Source organism: Botrytis fragariae (genome assembly GCF_013461495.1).
Source record: "Botrytis fragariae strain BVB16 chromosome Unknown tig00000101, whole genome shotgun sequence".
In the NCBI taxonomy this organism is placed as follows: Eukaryota; Fungi; Ascomycota; class Leotiomycetes; order Helotiales; family Sclerotiniaceae; genus Botrytis; species Botrytis fragariae.
The window spans coordinates 1,487,285-1,506,344 of record NW_023500996.1 but is presented as its reverse complement, the minus strand read 5'-3'; the positions used below and the strand labels follow the sequence as shown (position 1 = coordinate 1,506,344).

Below are 19,060 nucleotides of genomic sequence, written 5' to 3'. Positions count from 1 at the left end.
TACGGCAGTGATAGCAAGATCCAGATCGATTACGGCTAAGCGCGGGTTAATCCACTGATTGGGTCTTGATGTGCCTATCTCTATATTGGTGTTTCCTTCATGCAAATAAATGGCAGTGTCACCTAAGCTATTCCACCCTGTGAAACTGTCATTGATTTTATCAGAACGTTCAATATCTTCAAAATACTCTTGTTCATTAATTTCAATACTTTTCAGCATTGGTGGATATATTACCTCAGCAGACGAAAGCTATCATCTCAAGCGAAAATAACCTGCGACATGCCTTCCAATCATCATAAAGATCGTGAATTGTGTCCGACGAAGGTACGCGTCAACAAATGAGAAATTCATCTATTCGTATATAAATACTAATGAATTTGCAGGACTATGATACAATGACTCAAAGCGAAGCTATCAAAGCCATCAAAACACGAACAAAGTCCCTCGAACGTCTGATGATACACAAGAACCCCGTCTCTCCGGCAGAAAGCCGAAGAATTGGCATTGAAGACGAGAACGATGAATTTCAAAACGTGAAATCCCACTCTAAAAATTGTCCAAAATCGGGAAATGCTCAACTCGAGCTGGAAATGGTAGTCCTCAAGCATCGTCAAATCATTTCAGTGGTCAACAAAGATTTGAACAATCTCTTCCGTTATACTTTAGACGCGAGATTAAAGATTCTACACGAGAATCGTCAGGAGTTTCAGGTGGATATCAAGACAGTTGAGGAATACTTATTTCTCTTAAGAAAATTGCAACCTGCTAGCGACAAAAACTGGGCACGAAAGATTAGGTGAGTCGAAATCTACCCCTTCATAAGTCCAAGTCGTTAGTAGAGCCAAAGGCTGACTTTTTAAAATCTAGCATCGCTTCAGAACTAATGACTGAATCTACTATCATGCGCAGCAGTATTGAGGCTCGCATTCAAGAGGTAGAAAGTTTCCTATTCAAAGCGACAAGTGAGAAAGTAGGCTTAGAGAGCAGAAGAGAAATGATGCTAGATCTCGGGATACGCCATGGAACTTACGGGAGCACACTTGTAAGTCATTGAGTCCTATTCCGCTAGTTAATGTGGTATAAATGGGCTTTTAAGACCTCTACTGACAAATTCTTTAACTATAGAGTCTCCGGGACCATGATAAATTTCCCCAGAATAGATACAGTAAACTGATCGACGTTGACTCATTGGAGAAGCAAGTTCGTGGGGCTATGGCAGTTTCTAAGAAGCCAGGATTGTAGTGGGATATAAAAATGCAAGGGCTTCCATAAGTCTTTGACTTTGAATACTGCGTGGCAGATATATACTTGGGGGCCCTGTTGTCATAAATAAAAATACAGTCACTTGCTCCTCATGTTTACGAGGGTTTCCACTTCACCTCTAAGGCTTTTGATATTCCAAGCCACAGCCTATACTGAATAGGATTTATTGCATCACAATGGCAAGAGGGAGTCGGTTTCAAACATATCTATTCGACAAAGGTTACATAGTTGTAAAAGGTTTTGCGATTTCTTATACACAATACTCTTTGAATTATATCCCAAGCTCATCACGTGTAAAAATGCGTCAATACAATCATACAAATAACTTTCAAATGTCTAATTCCCATGCAAAAGTGACGTATAACCTTCAGAAATATAAGTATCAGAAAATTTGGGGAGCTCGAAAGACTGGCGACCACTAGATTATGATTTCACTGTATAATTTTGCTCTTCCATCTTTGGAACTATCTCGATAATTCATACTGAATATTTAGAAAGCATACTTATTGAGATAACAGATTGAATCCAGCTCATTTATCAAAGCTCGGGGCTACATTCAAGAGCTCGAATAATATGTATATTTAGACTATGCGTTTTATTTCAGACATTTACAACTTTCTATTCGATATCTTTGACATTTACTACTAGCTCATGCATTTGAAACTGTCCTCACGTTTAACGCTCCCTGAAGAACAAGACCTCTCTCCTGGACCTCGCAACCATTATCATTCTTACTCAGATAGTAGATAGTTGCTGTACAGAATGAACGCCACACACGAAGCCACCAGAGCGTTTTTGTAAAGTCATATAATACAGTCTTTCCTTTTCGTATATCAGAGTTACTCTTAAAGGTCAAACTTCTTCTCTTTCGCTTATTCACGGAAATAACCCCCATTAAGTGCATACCACACGTACCCCCACTTTATTCATGCTCATCAAATTATTCACTCCGTCAACCGAGACGTATTCAGACCGATGAAATTTTACAAAACTTACTAAATATTAATCTCTTCTGCCCGTTCAGTTCCTTCTTAGCCCATCACCGACCTGATCTACTTATTAAGAGCTTCGAGCTCATACTGTCATCCACAAACAGGCTCTAGTCTCTCGCCCTTCTCTTCAATCATCATGGATACCAAGACACCCACCGCCAGCCTCGTCGAGAGGTATCAGAAACAAGTTCTTGATGGCATTACAGTGGTCAATGAGAAACTCTTTTCATTATCGTACTCCTGCAGAAAGAAGTACCTCTCAGAACTTCTACCAGCCTTACATTCACGGATCAAAGAAGTTGATTCTTATATCGAGGAACTCGGTGCACCAGATCGAACTGAGGAACTTACGTACGTAGCGTCCAACAACTTCCCTCTTGATTCAATTGACATCATGAATACTAATACTGCTTTTAGATTCATGCGTGTTGTTCAACAGGATTTCCTGCGTACAATCCATTTTGTCCAAAACTTACTCGACGAATACAAGCAACAGAGGGTTCTCTTAAATTTCCGCGAGCAATCTACCACTACCCAGAATCCTACGATGCCATCTTCAACCGTCAAATCCGAAGCACTTGATGCCCGCAGCTCATTGTCAACAGGTCTCAAGCCCGGCGAGCCTCCCTTTTTGTTACCAAATATGGAAGTCCTCAAATCTGAAACAAATGCGGAGGAACCTGTCAAAAGAAGCATTCTACGTCAACCTCGCGAGAGATTTCCAGAGCGTGGCGTACCAGTTCACGAGGAAGGAGGCCAGGTCAAGGCCATGAAGGATGATTTGGGTCAAAGCAGAGATTGATCGTACTGAGTACTGGTTTCGCGATGTTTTTTTGTTTCGCAAATGGGGTTCTAAGAAATAAAGATTGGTAGATGGACGGTCTTATGTATTTTGTTCTTTCTGCGGTAACATGGTGGAAGCTTTCTCCGGCTCCTCTGTACCTGCGACAAACCAAATGTCTCTTCCAATACTTGCTTTATCCTTTCCTTAAGTTCAAAGAACTCTTATCATTGTGAGATGGGAGATTGTAGTATGGATTTAGGCATCAAATAATTTGAAACTCAGGTCATATGGTGCGAAGTTTCAAAGCTCAAATGTATGTTCATGCAGTAATCCATTCATTCTTATGAGAAACCAGACTTCACCTTGTTTTCCAGATTTTAATCTGATATATCCATTGTTGAATTCAAATTGCTTAAGTATCGTTGTTCTTTTCTATTTTGTTCTTCGAAGTTGTTTGACCATTTTTCAGGAGTTCTCGCTTCGACGCTGATCCACCAAGATTGTCCATTCTCGTTTATTCTCGTTAAAGAAAACCCCTTCTCCTTCATTATGTTACTTGAATTACTAGTTCTTTTCTCTTGAGTTTTTCCAGTCATTTTTCCCGTGTTGTTGTTGTCAATAACATGAATTTACACAATATCATTTTGCAGTTCTGCTTGATTTGTGATATTTGACTTTTACAATGAATAGCCAATCAAATGCCTAGGAAATGCTCTTACGAAGAATTATTTCGAAGGGTAATCTTTCAGCTTTGGATTTCAGGTGAGCCTTTGAATGACCTCTGCCTTGAAAGTTATTACCCAATCTCTGCTGCGCCTTTCCCTATAAGGTATCCAAACGTCAATGAATTTCTCGAAATTTGAAAAGCTTTGATGCACTAGTAATGGGTATTCTTATTTTTTCATCGTTGATCATTTGAAGACTTGTGGCCAACAAGGTTGAGGAATTCATTGGCAAGACTGATTCTCAAATTGCCAGGTACCAGGCTCCCTCTGAATGTAGATAATTGTTTAAATATGGACAATGCACAAGTTGTGATGTGATGACTTGATGGGAAGGTTTAAGGTTATTAATGTGTCAAAACGAGGAGACTTGTTGCGCACGCTACTCATGTGTGGGAGAATGAAGCAAAAACCCCTGATAATATTAAATGCAGGCAAGGCTGACTAATTGGCCATGCTATCGATGCAATTGTTTGGTGTGAGGCATGGCTACTCTTACATGCCCAGATTCCAGACTTTTGTCTCAATTCCATGTGCATCATTCATCTTCAACTATGTCCACTGTAGCTTAAAATATTTTCAATCAATTCACAAGGCACCTAGCCCCGTATTAGAATATCCCTAGATCTAATATTACAACATGAAACATTTATCCACTCTTTCATCATTGCCTTTTTCATGGTACAGTACAATTTAGGCATCTCTGAATGAGATTAATTGTGAATACCAAGGTTCTATGGTACTCCTGGTTCCTAAACTTGCGCAATCATACTAAACACTCATCAATTCACTATTTCCCCATCAACCCTCCTGGTTTACACTAGGAATTAGGCATCTCTGAGTCACATTGGTGATGCAAGCCAAGTTTTGAAGGCACATGTAGTTCTGTAATCTGCGCTAAGTCTTAGAGCAATTTCCTGTGTTGGCTATATTCGTGAGAAGCTAGATAATTAATAGTGAGGATATTTCAACGGCGGAGACTCTCAGAACTTGCCCACATACCCACAGTCAAAATCTATCAAGTCCTCATATTACCATCTCTCCAAATCAAACTTTCCCTGTTATTTTTGAGTTTAATTCTAGCAATGTCTCAAATAACTTCCGTCCAAGAGCTCAAAATCGATTTTGATCAATACCACACGGATCTGGTGGCTGATCTTCAACGTTGGAACAATGCAATTGATGGAACAATAGCCAACCGAGTCTTCCAAGCGTTTTGTGCTCTCAATAGATTGCACCTGAAGATTGTTTTTATCGAACGCAGGAAGGTCCTCGTTGAACGCATGAGTAGCTTGCCCACAGACGCTCGAGCCGAGATTTTGAGGTAGGATTTCTAAACCTATTGACAAAAGGTATCTGCTGAAGTGTTATTACGACAGCGAGTACGAGAGACTCTTGGCCTTGATGTATCCGATGCGCGAGTGGTATGAGACCATTCGAGATGATTACCGCGCTTTACAGACCGCTCAAAGTAATGGAGATTGGGAAACTGCCAGAGAGCTAGAGGAAGAGCTTGATCTAGAGCCCGGACATGTTTGATTTGCGAGGAGCAGAGGATAAAGTCGCAGAATAAATTCACTTGGGGGCGATGTTGACGGAGTTGGCGAGATTCAGAGACATCAAGCTACTGAATGGAAAGGCTACAACTATACCCCTCTTCATATCAACGGTAGTTTGAGAAGGAGGGGGTTGGTTGGAATACTGGGAGCAATATTTGAATCTGGACTGGGATTGTGGCGTTCACAGAGGCAATTTTACCGCTCAATCGTCTGATACACCCCTGCAGAGTTTGATTTCCAATGCTGTGACTTGATCATATTCATGTTTCATTCCTTTAGTTGGTATTGATCTTCGCTAGTAATCAGAAGATGTCGCTAGATGCGCAACATTTTTGCACGGAAATCTGCAACAGAGGAATATATACCATAATTAATGATCCTATTAATTGCCGACTGAATGCTTCCAGATATACATAATATTGTATGCAATATATCTGTCTCTGAGTAACAAAGATTAAGAACTGGGTATTTTAGCATAGCTGAGTTCCGAGGAGCTGTCGCACAAGTCGCACGAATAGTAAGTAACTTCTGTCGCCCATAGCCTATATAAAGATATGCAGTAGTTTTGCTGCCACCCAATGGCCCCACCATCCAACCTTGTCTCTCTTCCTAAATTAGTGATGAATCTAAAAAAATAAGACAGACATATATCTGCATCCAAGAGACATCTGTTACCTTCCAAGATAATCCTTAGCCGAGCTCTCGGGAAATACAGCGGAGGAAGCTAGGCCTTACTGCCAAATGCACTTCACTATCTTGAACACCATGTAATCATGAGGTATAGCTGTTATTACTCCTGAATCTCTGTATATAGAACTAATTGTGGTACATAATTATCATAACTAGACCGTAGAACTAGAAAAAGCCATTTTTAGCAGCACATGCGCCTAGATACTCATAAAATAACCTCGAACCAAATCATAAAATCACGCTCGCTAATCGGAGTATGTTTCATGAACTCGCGCTCCCCGTTGAGCCTTGATTTGCTGACCGTAAGAGTAAACAGTTAGTTACTTAAGGATGGGTGATCTTCCAGCGACGAAGACTCTCAAACCCCATGTTCTTTACATAGTTGATCATTTACGATAATATCTAGATTATCTTACCATCTTTTTATCTTGGTAAACAACGCGTACAAAAACAATATCTCGATAGAAGATATCTCTGGAAAGCAGCATCTCTAGAAATAAAAGTTTCTCCCAAAACACATATCCCCAGAAATCAACGATGTCACAGATAATCTCTACCCAAGAAGTTCAAAACAACAACATCGAAGCGTTAGAAATCGACTTCGATCAATACATTATGGAACGCCGCCAAGATTGTAAATCTTGGAACCAAGCTATTACAGGATCCCTATCGAACAGAATCGACCAATGCGAAATTGCGATCGAGAAGCTAGACAAAGAGATCGACTTCTGTGATGAGAGAGCATCTAGCATTGAATTAGACAGAGTCTCACCACCGGATTACCAATCCTGGCTCCTAGAGTATGTCGCACCCTTTTCCCTCAATTTAAAATGGTAAATGTGCTAATCTGTGGTTATTACAGAAACTACGAGCAGCTTTTAAACATCTTGTACGCGCTGAAAGCTTGGTTCCGCCAATTCCAAGACGATTATGAAGCGTTGCATCACGCATTGAGCAATCGCGATGCCATGACTGCCGAGGAAATCCAGCGAGATCTGGAGGAACCTTCGGAGTTTGGCTTGCCGACTGAAGACAGAACCCAATCAGAGCTAGAGATGGACACAGATATGGAAGATGATAGTGAGAATTAAACGAATCGGGATCCGAAGATGACCCTGAACAATCTTAACTTGTGGAGATAAAATCATAACTGTGTTATGTACCGAGCCACAAGTTTCGACTTTTGAGAAGTGACTGCTATCAAGGACGAGAGTGCCTGCAAGCTGAATCACATCTGTAGTTTTTGAAGAGCATCAAAGATACTGGGAGGACAACGGCGAATTGTTCATAGCAATTTTATCAATTCAAATACGATTTCAACCCATCATATCTGCTGCGCACAATGTTTAAAGTTTACCGTGTTGATGACATCATTACATTTTCTTAAATTGCTAATAGAAGCCAGCTGCAATCAGAGGAAACTGTTGGATACATTATATCCATTTGTACTTTTGATATATCCAAGTTCCATGCTACGATAAGAATAGTTTCTTACCGCTAATTATCAGGGTATCTAGACCTCTCGGCGTTACGACACCGTATCAAAGCCTAGAGAGCTATCATAGTCAAGAATGGTAGACTGGAGAAGAAGATCTCCAGGAATACTTGATCCTGAAGTTCAAAAGTCATATCTACAAATCAAAAACTCAAGAAAACTCGTTCGGCTCCGATATCCCCTTGGATATCTATCACGATCAGGTAATGGTAACTAGATCGTAGTCTAAGTTGAACTATGAATGTACAGGTGTCTAGATATCCTATCCCTTCAATCTAAAAGGAAGAATAAGCTGTTTATTCATATCTAGATGAAGAGTTTGCTAAGACGCATCTCATTGAGATTTGACCAGTACATGGAAAGCTTGACATGGTTTTCTTATTTAAAATACTAACAACAATCATTTAATCGATAGATAATTTAGGCCTACAAATGCTTGTGGTACAATGTGAGAGGTCCCAGCTGCCTTAGATAGAGACGAAAGGTGTCACTAAAGAGTAGATCACGGGATTTGTAGAATCTCGTTACATATATCGAATCCACAGTGAAAATTGATCCCCAAAATAATAATTCTCTGCCAGTACTCCACATTGCAGATAAGATAGAAGTCTATAGACTATCACACTTCAATGAGAGTTCAAAGTATTCTATTTGTCCAGTCTCTGACAACTTATCACCTTCCTCAGTGGTAACTTGGTAATTTTTATTCTCATCTCCACCACAGTATCTTCCAAGTATTTGAGAGGTTACCAGTGCATATCATGCATCAAGCTATCTATACATAGCCCTCTCAACTATCTCCAAACAGACAAGAATCCATCCATCCCATCTCCGAAAACTCTCACAAGCCATCTAATACCAGTCAGCGAAACGTCGCCGAGTATCCTATCCCCATAAACCCATAGAAAAATCTCATTTATCAAGCATCAGTTAACAACAATTCAAAAATTGCCCCCCAGAAAGATATTTAGCAAATATCCGCAGTTCGGACAAGCACGCATCTCACTATCTATTATCCCTCAATACCATTCAAGCTCTCACCCGAAGCTCATATGTAAGACATGATCGTCCTTAACGGATATACTAATGGTACCTAATAACAACAATAATGTCAGCAGGAGAAACATCAACACGGATGGTCGTGAGACAAGTCTAGGCGAATAATTATGAAGCCTTGCAGTTTGCTTGGAATGGTTCAAGATGTATCCCGTGACCATCCGGTGTTGAACCCTACGAATCTATCAACTTTCTGATATCTGCTATCAATTCTTCTTTTCAAAATACCACTTCCATTCTTCTGATCCAAGATATCTACGATTGCTGACTTCCTGTCTTTTTACGTTCTATAAGTGTCTCATTTATTCGCTGGGAGTCCTCATTCCTCACTCCACAGCCATATAAATCCCCTCGTACAAATCATCCGTCTTACCAGCTATAACATCTCCATCTCTCTTCCCTGTTCCAGCTCCCCATCAAAGATTCAAGGAGCCTCTTTTTTCCCTCGAAAATACCAGTACCATCACCATCAACATCGATGATCACCTGCATTTCAATACCACCCACGGTACATTTTATTCATCCTCTGCCACCAGCACAATCTTTTCAATCAAAAAAACTTACCACGATCAAATTCCCCCTAAAAAATCCACACATAGCCAAGCAATAATCTCTTTCATCCCATGCCACCACCCATTACCCACTCCCCATTCCTCACCTAGAATCTGTCATCATCTCATCTCATCTACCATTCCAACCTCACGCATAATCCTATCACTCCCAAACCCCAACCCGCAACCTTAACCTCTTCAAGAACTTCGACTCTGCCACCTCGCCTTTCAAGTTTCGACCCCTCAGTAGCGAGTTCCTTAGCAAACCGTAAAAATTCAACACCGCAAGATTCACTCTGCTGATACTTGGCCTCCACCTATACTTTCCATCCAACATTACCTAGTCTTGAGAGTATAACATTATATCCATACTTCTCTACAATCTCCTCTATTCCCTCCCCATCTCCTCATCTCCTAACCATCTCCTCATCTCCTCATTCTCAATATCCAACATCATATAATGAACAAATCCGATCATACACACCTCTTCCATATCCCCACTCTCCTCTCCACTCCCCTCAAAGTCCCACCCAAATTTTCCACGCCATACATTCCCCCTCCTATTTCCAACCCTCCTCCCTCCATCCCACTATATCCTCAACCCTATACCTCCTCTCCTTTCCTTTCCTTTCCTTCCTTTCTCATTTCCAAAAACCATCAAACCGACTCCTAACCTCCTCTCTCTCACCCCTCACTCTCCACATCCTCCCCCTATCCATACCCTCATCTCCGACCGTCCCACCCAGTCCAGTCTTCTCACCCCATCCACATCCATTTTCCCTCTTCTTGAATGTACATCTTCGAGTGTATTCATATTAATCTAGGTAGTCCAGATCACTCATATAAAACTTATTACCAAGTCAGTAAGTCTCACAAAATTCCAGATTTTCTCTCCACCATTCCATCATTATCATCTCCCAGCCAAAACCAACCCCTTGAGAAACTCGAACATAACCACATCCACAACCAAAACCACAGGCACCGCAGACAACAATCAATCTAAATCACCCCAGTCAGTTGTTGAGAAGTTGATATTCATCACTATCAGCTACATAGCTACCTAGCTAGCAAGTATTTCTCTCTCCCAAATAAAAATAGAATAAACAAACAATCCCTTTAAACCTCATCCATGAATCATTCATCCTAGATCCTTATGCATTTACCTGTCCACCAAATTCCCATTTCATATCTGTTGAATCATACGAGTACATAAATGCCCTTTCCTCTCGTGGGATTGACTAGTTTCACTTTCATTCCTGATCAGACCATCACACACTATCCCCTCCACTCCGATCCATTGCTAACCCCACTTCCACTCTCTCCAGGTATAGGTAATGTTCCATCCTCCTCACTTTCTTCCCCCTCATCCTCATCCAGAATCCTCGCCAACTCATCCGGATCCTTCATTTTCGCATCCTTATCCACATCCGCATCAATAACTCCACTTTCTTGTCCATCATATCCTGCCTGTCTTTGACTTTCGCCTGCAAGAACTCCTTCATCTGCACTAACTGAAATACCTCTTGCTCCCCACTTAGTCGCATTTCGGCTTGGCTCTTGTCTACCGACAGTATTTGCTTCTTCATCCCCTTCATCATCATCATCCGTACCCACCATATGTTTATTGCCCAACACTCTATTCAACAACCAGCCTCGACTGATATCATCCGCATCAACAACTCCTCCATTTCTTAACTTAACTCTTTGTCTTGTGTAATAAACCCAAGCGAAGTCAATATAAAACGCCGTTTGGATCACACCACCAATAATTGATATCGCATCTGGAGAACGATCATTTATATCTAAGGAACGCCAAATCCAATTCAAGATGTAAAAGAAACGGTATGAACCGAGTGTTACGAGGTAAAAGGAATCGAGGACTGTGGGAACTGTTGTTTGACGGAGAAGAAGGAGTTGAGGGAGAATACAGGTTGATTCGAGAAGAATGGAGAAGACCCAGAGGACCTGTTTTCATCTTGATTAGTATTGCCCACATTCAAATGTTGAGGAATAAACTCACCTCCATAAAACCCCAACCATACTTCCTCTCAAAAATCATCATCGCAATTGGTGCCAATACCGCACTTCCCACAAAACACAATCCCCCAAGTTTCCAAGCCTTTTCTCTTTCCCTCGTTCTCGCATACACTCTTAACATCAAAAAGAGAATATAGAGAGAAGAACCTATATAGAAGACTTTGAGGACGAAATTCCAGAGGATGAAAATTCCAGAGAAGAGATCCAGGTAGCGGGTTATGAAGACGAGGGCATAGAGAGATTGGGTTATGAGGGAGACACCTGGGAGATGTTAGTTCTTGGGGGTTGTTTGTAGGAGGCGGGGAATGGCGGGGAAACATACCTTCCGCAGAAGAGTTACGGTGAATAGCGAATATGAGGATACATTTTGAAAGAGTATGGGAGATATCTCCTAGAATGCGGAAGAACTGAGGAGAGGAGAGAAGGTTAGTAATGCAAAGCTAGGAATGGAGTTGGGATTGTGCGAATAATGGGAGGCAGCTTTGAATGATTTCCAAGATCGACATACGTTAAACCCAACCATCCTATCTACTTGTATCAATCAACCCCCAATGTAATAGTCGTAGATAGTTGTTGCTAGGTGAGGATATCGAAAGAGCGATTGTATAAGTAATTGATGAGCTGTGAAAGCTATGGTATCCGATAGATTACGCGTCGCGGTCGTTATGCGACAATACCTAGGTAAAGAGCATTAGAGAATACGAAGCATTACTGTCCTCGAAATCCTCAATGAAATATCTCCAAGATATGTGTGCAAACTTTCAAGAGAACAATGAGATCAAATGAGTAAATCAGGACAGTTTGAATGAAGTGAAACATGGTAACGTTGTCACAGGCTAAAGGAATAGCTTCAGCGATTCGCTTGTGGCTGATGCTTTGGATTGTGGCTGAAATTTGAGGGTATTTATTAGTATGAAGGGTTCAAGCAAGGGTCTATTAGGGGACCATCACTAGACAATTGGACAATCTGAGTAATCTAATCAATCTTTTTTTTCTTCAATGAAAATGGGTTTGATAAAGTCATATAGTGAAGTAGTTGGTTGCGCTTGTAGTAAAGTAGGCTCTCATATGAACATATCTAAAGTATCTAGCGGAATGGAATATTCATTGAAATTCATATATAAATCTCGGTATAAACATAAACGCCGAAATCTTAAACGATCCTGCTGGAAAAAATACAACAAAATAGCCATATATGCATTTATCTCAACTCTACCTCCCATAATGCTCTCAAGACAGATAATCCTCCCCTTGAGTTTCTACAGTTCTTCCTCTACCTCGATCATTGGGATCTTCTACCCCACTATCGTTATTTACACCTGCTCTAGTCTTGCTTGCTTTCGCTTCTTTGGGGTATTCTTCTCCTCTCCATTCGGCATTCTTTGGAACTCCGGTATTTCGATAGTCTACAGAGTCACCCGATGTCTGATTCTGTGTATAGTCTGCGAATGAACTCTGAGTAGCCGGTACACCCCACCACATACCAAATTTCCCTTCTTCATTCTTGGTACTTAATGCAGCTTCGGCATTTCGCCTGATCCATTTTGTATACTTTGAGCATTTGTCAGAATGCCACTCTCTGTCGAGTTCTAAACTCTCTTTCGTCCCTGCAATAGGCTCCCGTGGCAAATCACTACAAAATGCAATCAAATGATGAAAGAATATGCCTTTGAAAGTTTGTCCATTTTGAGAACACGAAGCACTTGAATCGCATCCTTCTTCCAGTATTCCATTTCTACCAAGACCAAACCACTTTGCCAATGCGGAACCATCTTTGGGTGGCGGTGAGATGGCAACATTGTCTTTCAGATCGTAGCCTGTGGCATTAATAACATTCGCGATAAGTTTATGGCCATCCACAAGGTATGATCGTGCGGCGGTCGCGTCATACAAACCACGTTGTCCAGTAAGTAAAACGCCTTGATTGTAGGTATATACCATTTCATTTCTAGAATCGCAATGGGTGTTGTCACCGCCAGAAAGATTCGAGATATGATATCCGTCGACATACAATCCTTGCAAATCCGTCATATTTGAACCGTTCAGCCATTTGTAAGCATCAACAGCTGCCTGTAGATATTTCGGATCGCGAGGTGGATATGTCGGGTTGGAAAGAATAAATGGGGATTGATTGTCATCTCCAGGGAAATATAGGTACATCGATATCGAAGCTGCGATGTAGAGTTCATTGGTGATTGCGTTCTTGTATGGAGTAAGATATGGAGACCATATCATCCCACCACCACAGAGAGTAGTATCCCATCCTTGCGATGCCAATTCCCAAAATAATCGCGCCCGGTGGGCAAATGCAGGTTTGTATTGTTGTCCGTACCATTCTGGTTGAGAATCGTTTGAATAGTGTAATTCAGAGTGCAAATCAATGAACTTGACGGTATCCAACCAACCAAGAACTACCCATAACATATCATCATAGGCTTGCTGCCGTAGAGAGAAGGCATCCTGGCCAAAATAAAACCCAATTACTTCAGTAAAGTATTTATTGATGATGTTCTCGTTCGTTTTTGGCAAGGAAAGTTCAGAAAAGGACTTGGTAATAGTGGTGAGTGCACCAGCAACGTAAGTGCCTGTTTAGAAAGTGGTATTAGTTCTCGCTCTATAAAGATTTCAGCATGGAAAGAGAGTAGAATACCAATCACTGCAGATGTCCAATCAATTCCTGTTGGATAAATGCCTTGCCATGTCGCAAAGTAGTCTTCTTGTAGCACGTCCAGCGCGCTTAACATTGCCGGTAGAATTTTTGTATCTCCAGGCTGGCTGGGCTTTTGAGGGCTCCCATTGATGGTGATATCTTCATTATTCGTAAGTGGTCGTTGAATCAAATCATTTTGTCGCACAGCATCGTCTGACCTCCCATATACGCCGATTGAGAAAGATAATGCGCAGAATAAACACAGCAGAAGTAAAGAGATGCGCGGTCGTGGATTGGTATGTATTGAGAACGAAATCATGATTGAGGCTTCTCCTCACCGCTGATCAAAGAGTAACAGTAGTATGTACGAAATGCGATTGACATAAAAGGAAAGCAACTATTCCAACAAAAAGGACCTTCTTATCCTTCTATTCAAATAACCTTGGGAGACGAAGACATATACATTCGAGCAAAAAAGAAGAAAATGACAATGAAGTTGTCCACGAGGTCGTCGCAAAGGAAAGGAAAGGAGGAAAGGAAAGGAAAGGAAAGGAACGGGAGCAGATTATGATTCAGAATTGAAGCTTGCGAGGGCTGTAGGAGTCCTCGTGTTCCTGGTCTCCGGTGATCTTGGGGGGAGTGCCAAGGTTAGTCTTACCCGATTTGAGAACTAAGTTGTTTCCAAAAAAAAGGCGGAGGCGCGGGGTCATGTCATGTGATCATGTGCCTTTCCGAGAAGTTTCTCTTTCTCCAGTCCAATGCTGCATTGCATGTTTGTCACTCTCACCCATCATCACATCACTCATTTTTGGGAACAGCATCATTTTTTGCCAAACCTACGATAACACATCTTCCCACTTGATATTGACGGTATGCTTCTGGTCACGATGTTCAAGGGGAAAAGATGGCACCTATACACGAGGACAACGCGATGAAATGTCTGCAAAGACATCATCAACCAGATGTACATTATCGTCATGTTTCAGAAGAACTGGTATCAATGGTATTCGTTCTCGTCATGATCATAATAATAGTACATTCATTGGTTGTTTCTATCCCAACCATATTTCAAAAAGTCTCACTCGCTCCTGTCAACTCCACGCTGGAAAAGCAATCATCCTCCCAACACCGATCCCGCTAAACATTCATACAGATTATCCATAAGAGGAAATTTCAATTCGTGACAAGTGTCACACTGAATACGATACTCTTCACAAGCCTGGGACTTGATGACCTAATGACTATTGTCAGCGATAATGTTCTAAAAATAAATGGTATCAAGATAGTCACTTACGACCAAGAGGTTTGGCTCTCTTGTAAATATTGTTCGCTTGTCCTTGTCGAACCTTCAATGCTTTTGCCCTACAAAACAGATCAGTATCTTGTACTCTTGTTATCTTCAAAGTTTGAATGACTTACTGTGCTTCCATCTCCAACTTAAGTTGTCTCATATGTTCTCTTGCTTCTGCCACCGCCTCTCTAGCATTGATCAATGCTCTGTCGGCTTCTCTCTCCATTTGTTCAGCATTAATGATTCTTTGCTCCGCAGCTGCGATAACTGGGTCTTGAGCTTCTCGATTCTTGTGTAAGAACCCGCGATTGCGACTACTGTGAGATGGAGTGGAGGAGACGGTGGACATGGAACGTTCAGATTGTGAGATAGACTCGGCACGGTTACGATGGAAGATAGATGAGCTTCGCTTGGGCTCTTCCACGACTGGCTCAGGCTCATATTCCTCTTGATGGCGACCGAAAAGTGGCATGTTGATGGTTGGTATAGATTGTTTTGGGATTTGATATTTGTTCAAGGATGTAAATGATTATTTGGAGTATATGACTTGGCGAGAGCTTATAGTGTATATTATTTTGTATGATTTGATAATGAGAAATTTCTCCAAGAATACGAGCAGCGTCGTGATACTTATCTCCTTTCTCCCCTTCAATCCTTCTCCCCATCATCATAAGAACTTCGCTTCTTGCCAAGTTTCTCTTGAGGAGACAGGGGGTGCACACAATGACGTCAATCGTGCGACGTCAGCGATCATCCTTTTTCCTGTATTATACAACCAATGGATAAATGAACATCAGAGTTAAATGCTTTTATTATGATAATCCAGAGGGATTTATTGATGACCTGCTGGCGGTGAATGATTGGGCAGCGGGTGAATGGTTACACAAAGTTTAATTGATTGACTTTGACACACGCTCAAGGTGCGATTCAGATGCTATTCGCTCGCCAGTCTTGATAAATTTCTTGAGATTATTTCTCTCTCATACGATATGCTACATCGCAGACAGGATACAGGCCAGCCTAGTTGATTGGGTAGTTGGTCCTGCAGGTGATAGCAAACCTTCCTTCAATTCTAGACTAAAAGATGTACTTTCCCATCTATACATTTCTAGCTATTTCAATGGTTCACCATACCGTTTTGTTGCATGTCTGGAAATTCAAAATCGCTCTAGTCAACTTGTACTCCAACTGATTGGATATTCAAATAACTCACCATAGACTTTTGTTGCATATCTAAAAGTATAAAATCGCGATGGTTGACTCGAGTCAAATTGGAATTAGGACGGATGTGCTCTTTGCTGACAAACAGCAATTATATAGTACCTAGGTGCATAAAATGAAGGTGTTTCAACGACTCGCTGAAGGAAGTAGAGACAGGGTGATCGGGTTTCCCTCATTTGAAGCTCTAAAAGACATCCATAGCTTACGAATTCAATTTCGGGCTCGCCAAGTCTTGGAAACTTCCCCATTCAAAAGGTCAATGTGAGGCTGTCTTACTACAGTAATTCATCTTTCACTGAGATGACCCCTAACCAGGCAGATATTCGAGGCAGAAACCAAAATTTTCACAACGATTTTCAAGCAAAGCAAATGTAAATTTTCTTTCCGGAAATTAATGATATCACAATGTTGAAACCCTAATAACTACTTGATTCAATCTCGTTCCGTTAGACTTCTGCATTTTTGAGCATCAAGCGGCAGTTCGCCATGAAGAATTTTCATTCCACCATTCATTTCTCCGTTTTACCATAAGTAATTATTGATCCATGACCAAAACACTTCTGAACCTAACATCACCACTTAACATGTGATCATAAGCCTTCTGAGCATCCTTCAATGGGAATTTCTCGATCATGCAGTGAACATCATGCAACTTGGTGAACTCAATAGCCTCCTCACTATCCAATGCATGACCAGATGGGAAACCGCAAACTGAAGCCATCTTCATGATGAGATCCACCGAGTTGATCTCCACACCACCACAAGGAGCCAAAATGAGCAACTTTCCTCCCGCACCCAATCCACCAGTCAAAGGGGAAATAGACTTTGGGTTTGGAGCCGTGCAAACAATCAAGGCTGCTCCTCCCATCTCGGTCAGTTTCTTGACGGGATCATCCTTCGATGTGTCAATATACTCATGAGCACCCAACTTATGGGCAAAATCTCTCTTCTTGTCACCACCACTAATAGCCACAACTTTGAATCCCATCTTAGCTGCATACTGTACAGCCAAATGTCCCAACCCACCCAAACCTTGAATGGCAACAACTTCACCAGGTGTAATTTGTAGTTTTCTCATACTGTTGAAGACAGTGATACCGGCGCAGAGAACTGGAGCATATTCATAAGGATCAACATCCTCTGGAACTCTGACTACGGCTTCGCTTCGAAGGTGAACATATTCGGCAAATCCTCCGTCGCGAGTGACACCATTAATGGCACCATTGGAACACATTTGACTGCGGGATCAGATCGTTAGTAACTCGCAAGCCATATTGCAGAAAAGAGAGAAAACATACAATTGTCCTCGATTGCACTGTTTACAAGTGCCATCGTGACCTCCATGCCAAGGACCTCCTACTCTCTCTCCGACCTTCCACTTCTGCACACCTTCTCCAACAGCAGCAACGGTACCAATTATCTCATGGCCCGGGATGATCGGAAATCCGTTTCCGAAACCACCGGATTGAACGACGGCGTCAGAGTGACATACTCCGCATGCAATGACCTTCACGAGAACCTCATTTGCGGATGGTTGTCTGAGCTCGATGTCTTTGATGACGAATGGACTATCGGCTTTTTCGAAAACAGCAGCTTTGTAGGTTTTGGGGAGAGACATTGTGGAAATGAGGGCTTGAGCTTTGTTTTTTAGAGTGGTTGGGAGGGTAGTTATGGTGTTCATGAGATGGATGAGTGAATTTTGTTGTTGTGCTTGTGGATACAAGAGAGAGGGAGAGAAGCTTCGTTATATTTATCACTTTAGGAGGAGGAGGGAAGGAATGATGTATGTGTTTTAGGAATGTGGGCAGACACCAATGGAAAGATAAAGGAAACAGCTACCCCGCCTTAAAGCCGGTGCGGGGACTGTGATCAAATACATCATAATAACTAATCAAAAACTAAAAGCTTGATAGTCGTCGGCGATACAGAAGCTTGCAGGTGAAATGATAGGAGATGCCTGAAGAATGAAGCTTTGGAGCTTTAGAGCTTATGGCAGTGACAAGGTTAGATGCTAAAGAAGTTAGTAGGTGGAACCCCGCAATCAAGCCTCTGCCCCTAAGCAGCTTTCCATTGGCCGCAAGACAGTACATACCTCGTAAGCCCGGACTTTGGGCTCTGTACAAAGGTGTCTGTGAATTTTAAGAGTAAGCTTATATCGATAGTGGGATATACGAGGGTATTCTAACTTGGTTTTTGGCCTATCAAGATGTCTCGCATTTCTTCTGTGGTTGAATAATACTTATTGAATCCATTATCATCTGTTTCCCTCAAGATGGATAGTGAGGATGCTAGTAGACATCACGAGATCTGTCAAACAGATAATGATATATATTCCAGTGCATATTTTATGGCATTCTTTATTCAGGGGAACGTCTCTCATAACAACTCACATCGCGAGCAAAGAATCATCCATCGCGATATCATTTAGACAAATACAGAAGTTTCGTATTCCGTCCCCAAAATGCTTGACAGTCCTCGATGTAACGTTTTGATTGTGTATCTGAATATGATTGTTCAGACTCATCCAAAGATTTTAGCAAACCGCAAGTGCATAATCGTAAAGTAGAAACACCACAAATGAAGGCACTACCACAATCCATTTCAAAAATCTCATTGGTTTGTCAATCGTTACGAAATTTTCTTGCATAAAGCCACAATCAAGAAATGTATCACGATGCTTCTTCCACAATTCGTCATTTGCAGATTTCCCCTCACTCCTGCTTTTCAAAATGGCAGTGATAAAGACGGA

General features: G+C 41.5%; 6 protein-coding genes across 6 annotated transcripts; 4 read left to right on the top strand and 2 right to left on the bottom strand.

The window, feature by feature from the left end:
- Positions 1-279: 279 nt before the first annotated feature.
- Positions 280-1,242, top strand: Bfra_009103 (uncharacterized protein; the record flags this gene model as incomplete). The annotated part of the gene is made up of 4 exons (XM_037339455.1): positions 280-324; positions 384-796; positions 868-1,042; positions 1,126-1,242. The coding sequence occupies 4 exons, from the start codon at positions 280-282 to the stop codon at positions 1,240-1,242; spliced, it is 750 nt and encodes a 249-aa protein (XP_037191021.1).
- Positions 1,243-2,391: 1,149 nt separating this feature from the next.
- Bfra_009102 (uncharacterized protein) lies at positions 2,392-3,057 on the top strand (the record flags this gene model as incomplete). The annotated part of the gene is made up of 2 exons (XM_037339454.1): positions 2,392-2,606; positions 2,673-3,057. 2 exons carry the CDS (start codon positions 2,392-2,394, stop codon positions 3,055-3,057), a joined length of 600 nt encoding a protein of 199 aa, XP_037191020.1.
- A 1,789-nt stretch (positions 3,058-4,846) lies between these two features.
- On the top strand, positions 4,847-5,300 carry Bfra_009101 (uncharacterized protein; the record flags this gene model as incomplete). The annotated part of the gene is made up of 2 exons (XM_037339453.1): positions 4,847-5,085; positions 5,141-5,300. 2 exons carry the CDS (start codon positions 4,847-4,849, stop codon positions 5,298-5,300), a joined length of 399 nt encoding a protein of 132 aa, XP_037191019.1.
- Positions 5,301-6,547: 1,247 nt separating this feature from the next.
- Positions 6,548-7,101, top strand: Bfra_009100 (uncharacterized protein; the record flags this gene model as incomplete). Its single annotated transcript, XM_037339452.1, has 2 exons — positions 6,548-6,810; positions 6,873-7,101. 2 exons carry the CDS (start codon positions 6,548-6,550, stop codon positions 7,099-7,101), a joined length of 492 nt encoding a protein of 163 aa, XP_037191018.1.
- Positions 7,102-10,387: 3,286 nt separating this feature from the next.
- On the bottom strand, positions 10,388-15,562 carry Bfra_009099 (putative glycosyl hydrolase protein; the record flags this gene model as incomplete). Its single annotated transcript, XM_037339451.1, has 7 exons — positions 10,388-11,077; positions 11,133-11,410; positions 11,472-11,556; positions 12,413-13,734; positions 13,800-14,012; positions 15,094-15,161; positions 15,219-15,562. The coding sequence occupies 7 exons, from the start codon at positions 15,560-15,562 to the stop codon at positions 10,388-10,390; spliced, it is 3,000 nt and encodes a 999-aa protein (XP_037191017.1).
- Positions 15,563-16,846: 1,284 nt separating this feature from the next.
- On the bottom strand, positions 16,847-17,992 carry Bfra_009098 (putative alcohol dehydrogenase protein; the record flags this gene model as incomplete). The annotated part of the gene is made up of 2 exons (XM_037339450.1): positions 16,847-17,549; positions 17,610-17,992. The coding sequence occupies 2 exons, from the start codon at positions 17,990-17,992 to the stop codon at positions 16,847-16,849; spliced, it is 1,086 nt and encodes a 361-aa protein (XP_037191016.1).
- Between the last annotated feature and the right edge of the window lie 1,068 nt (positions 17,993-19,060).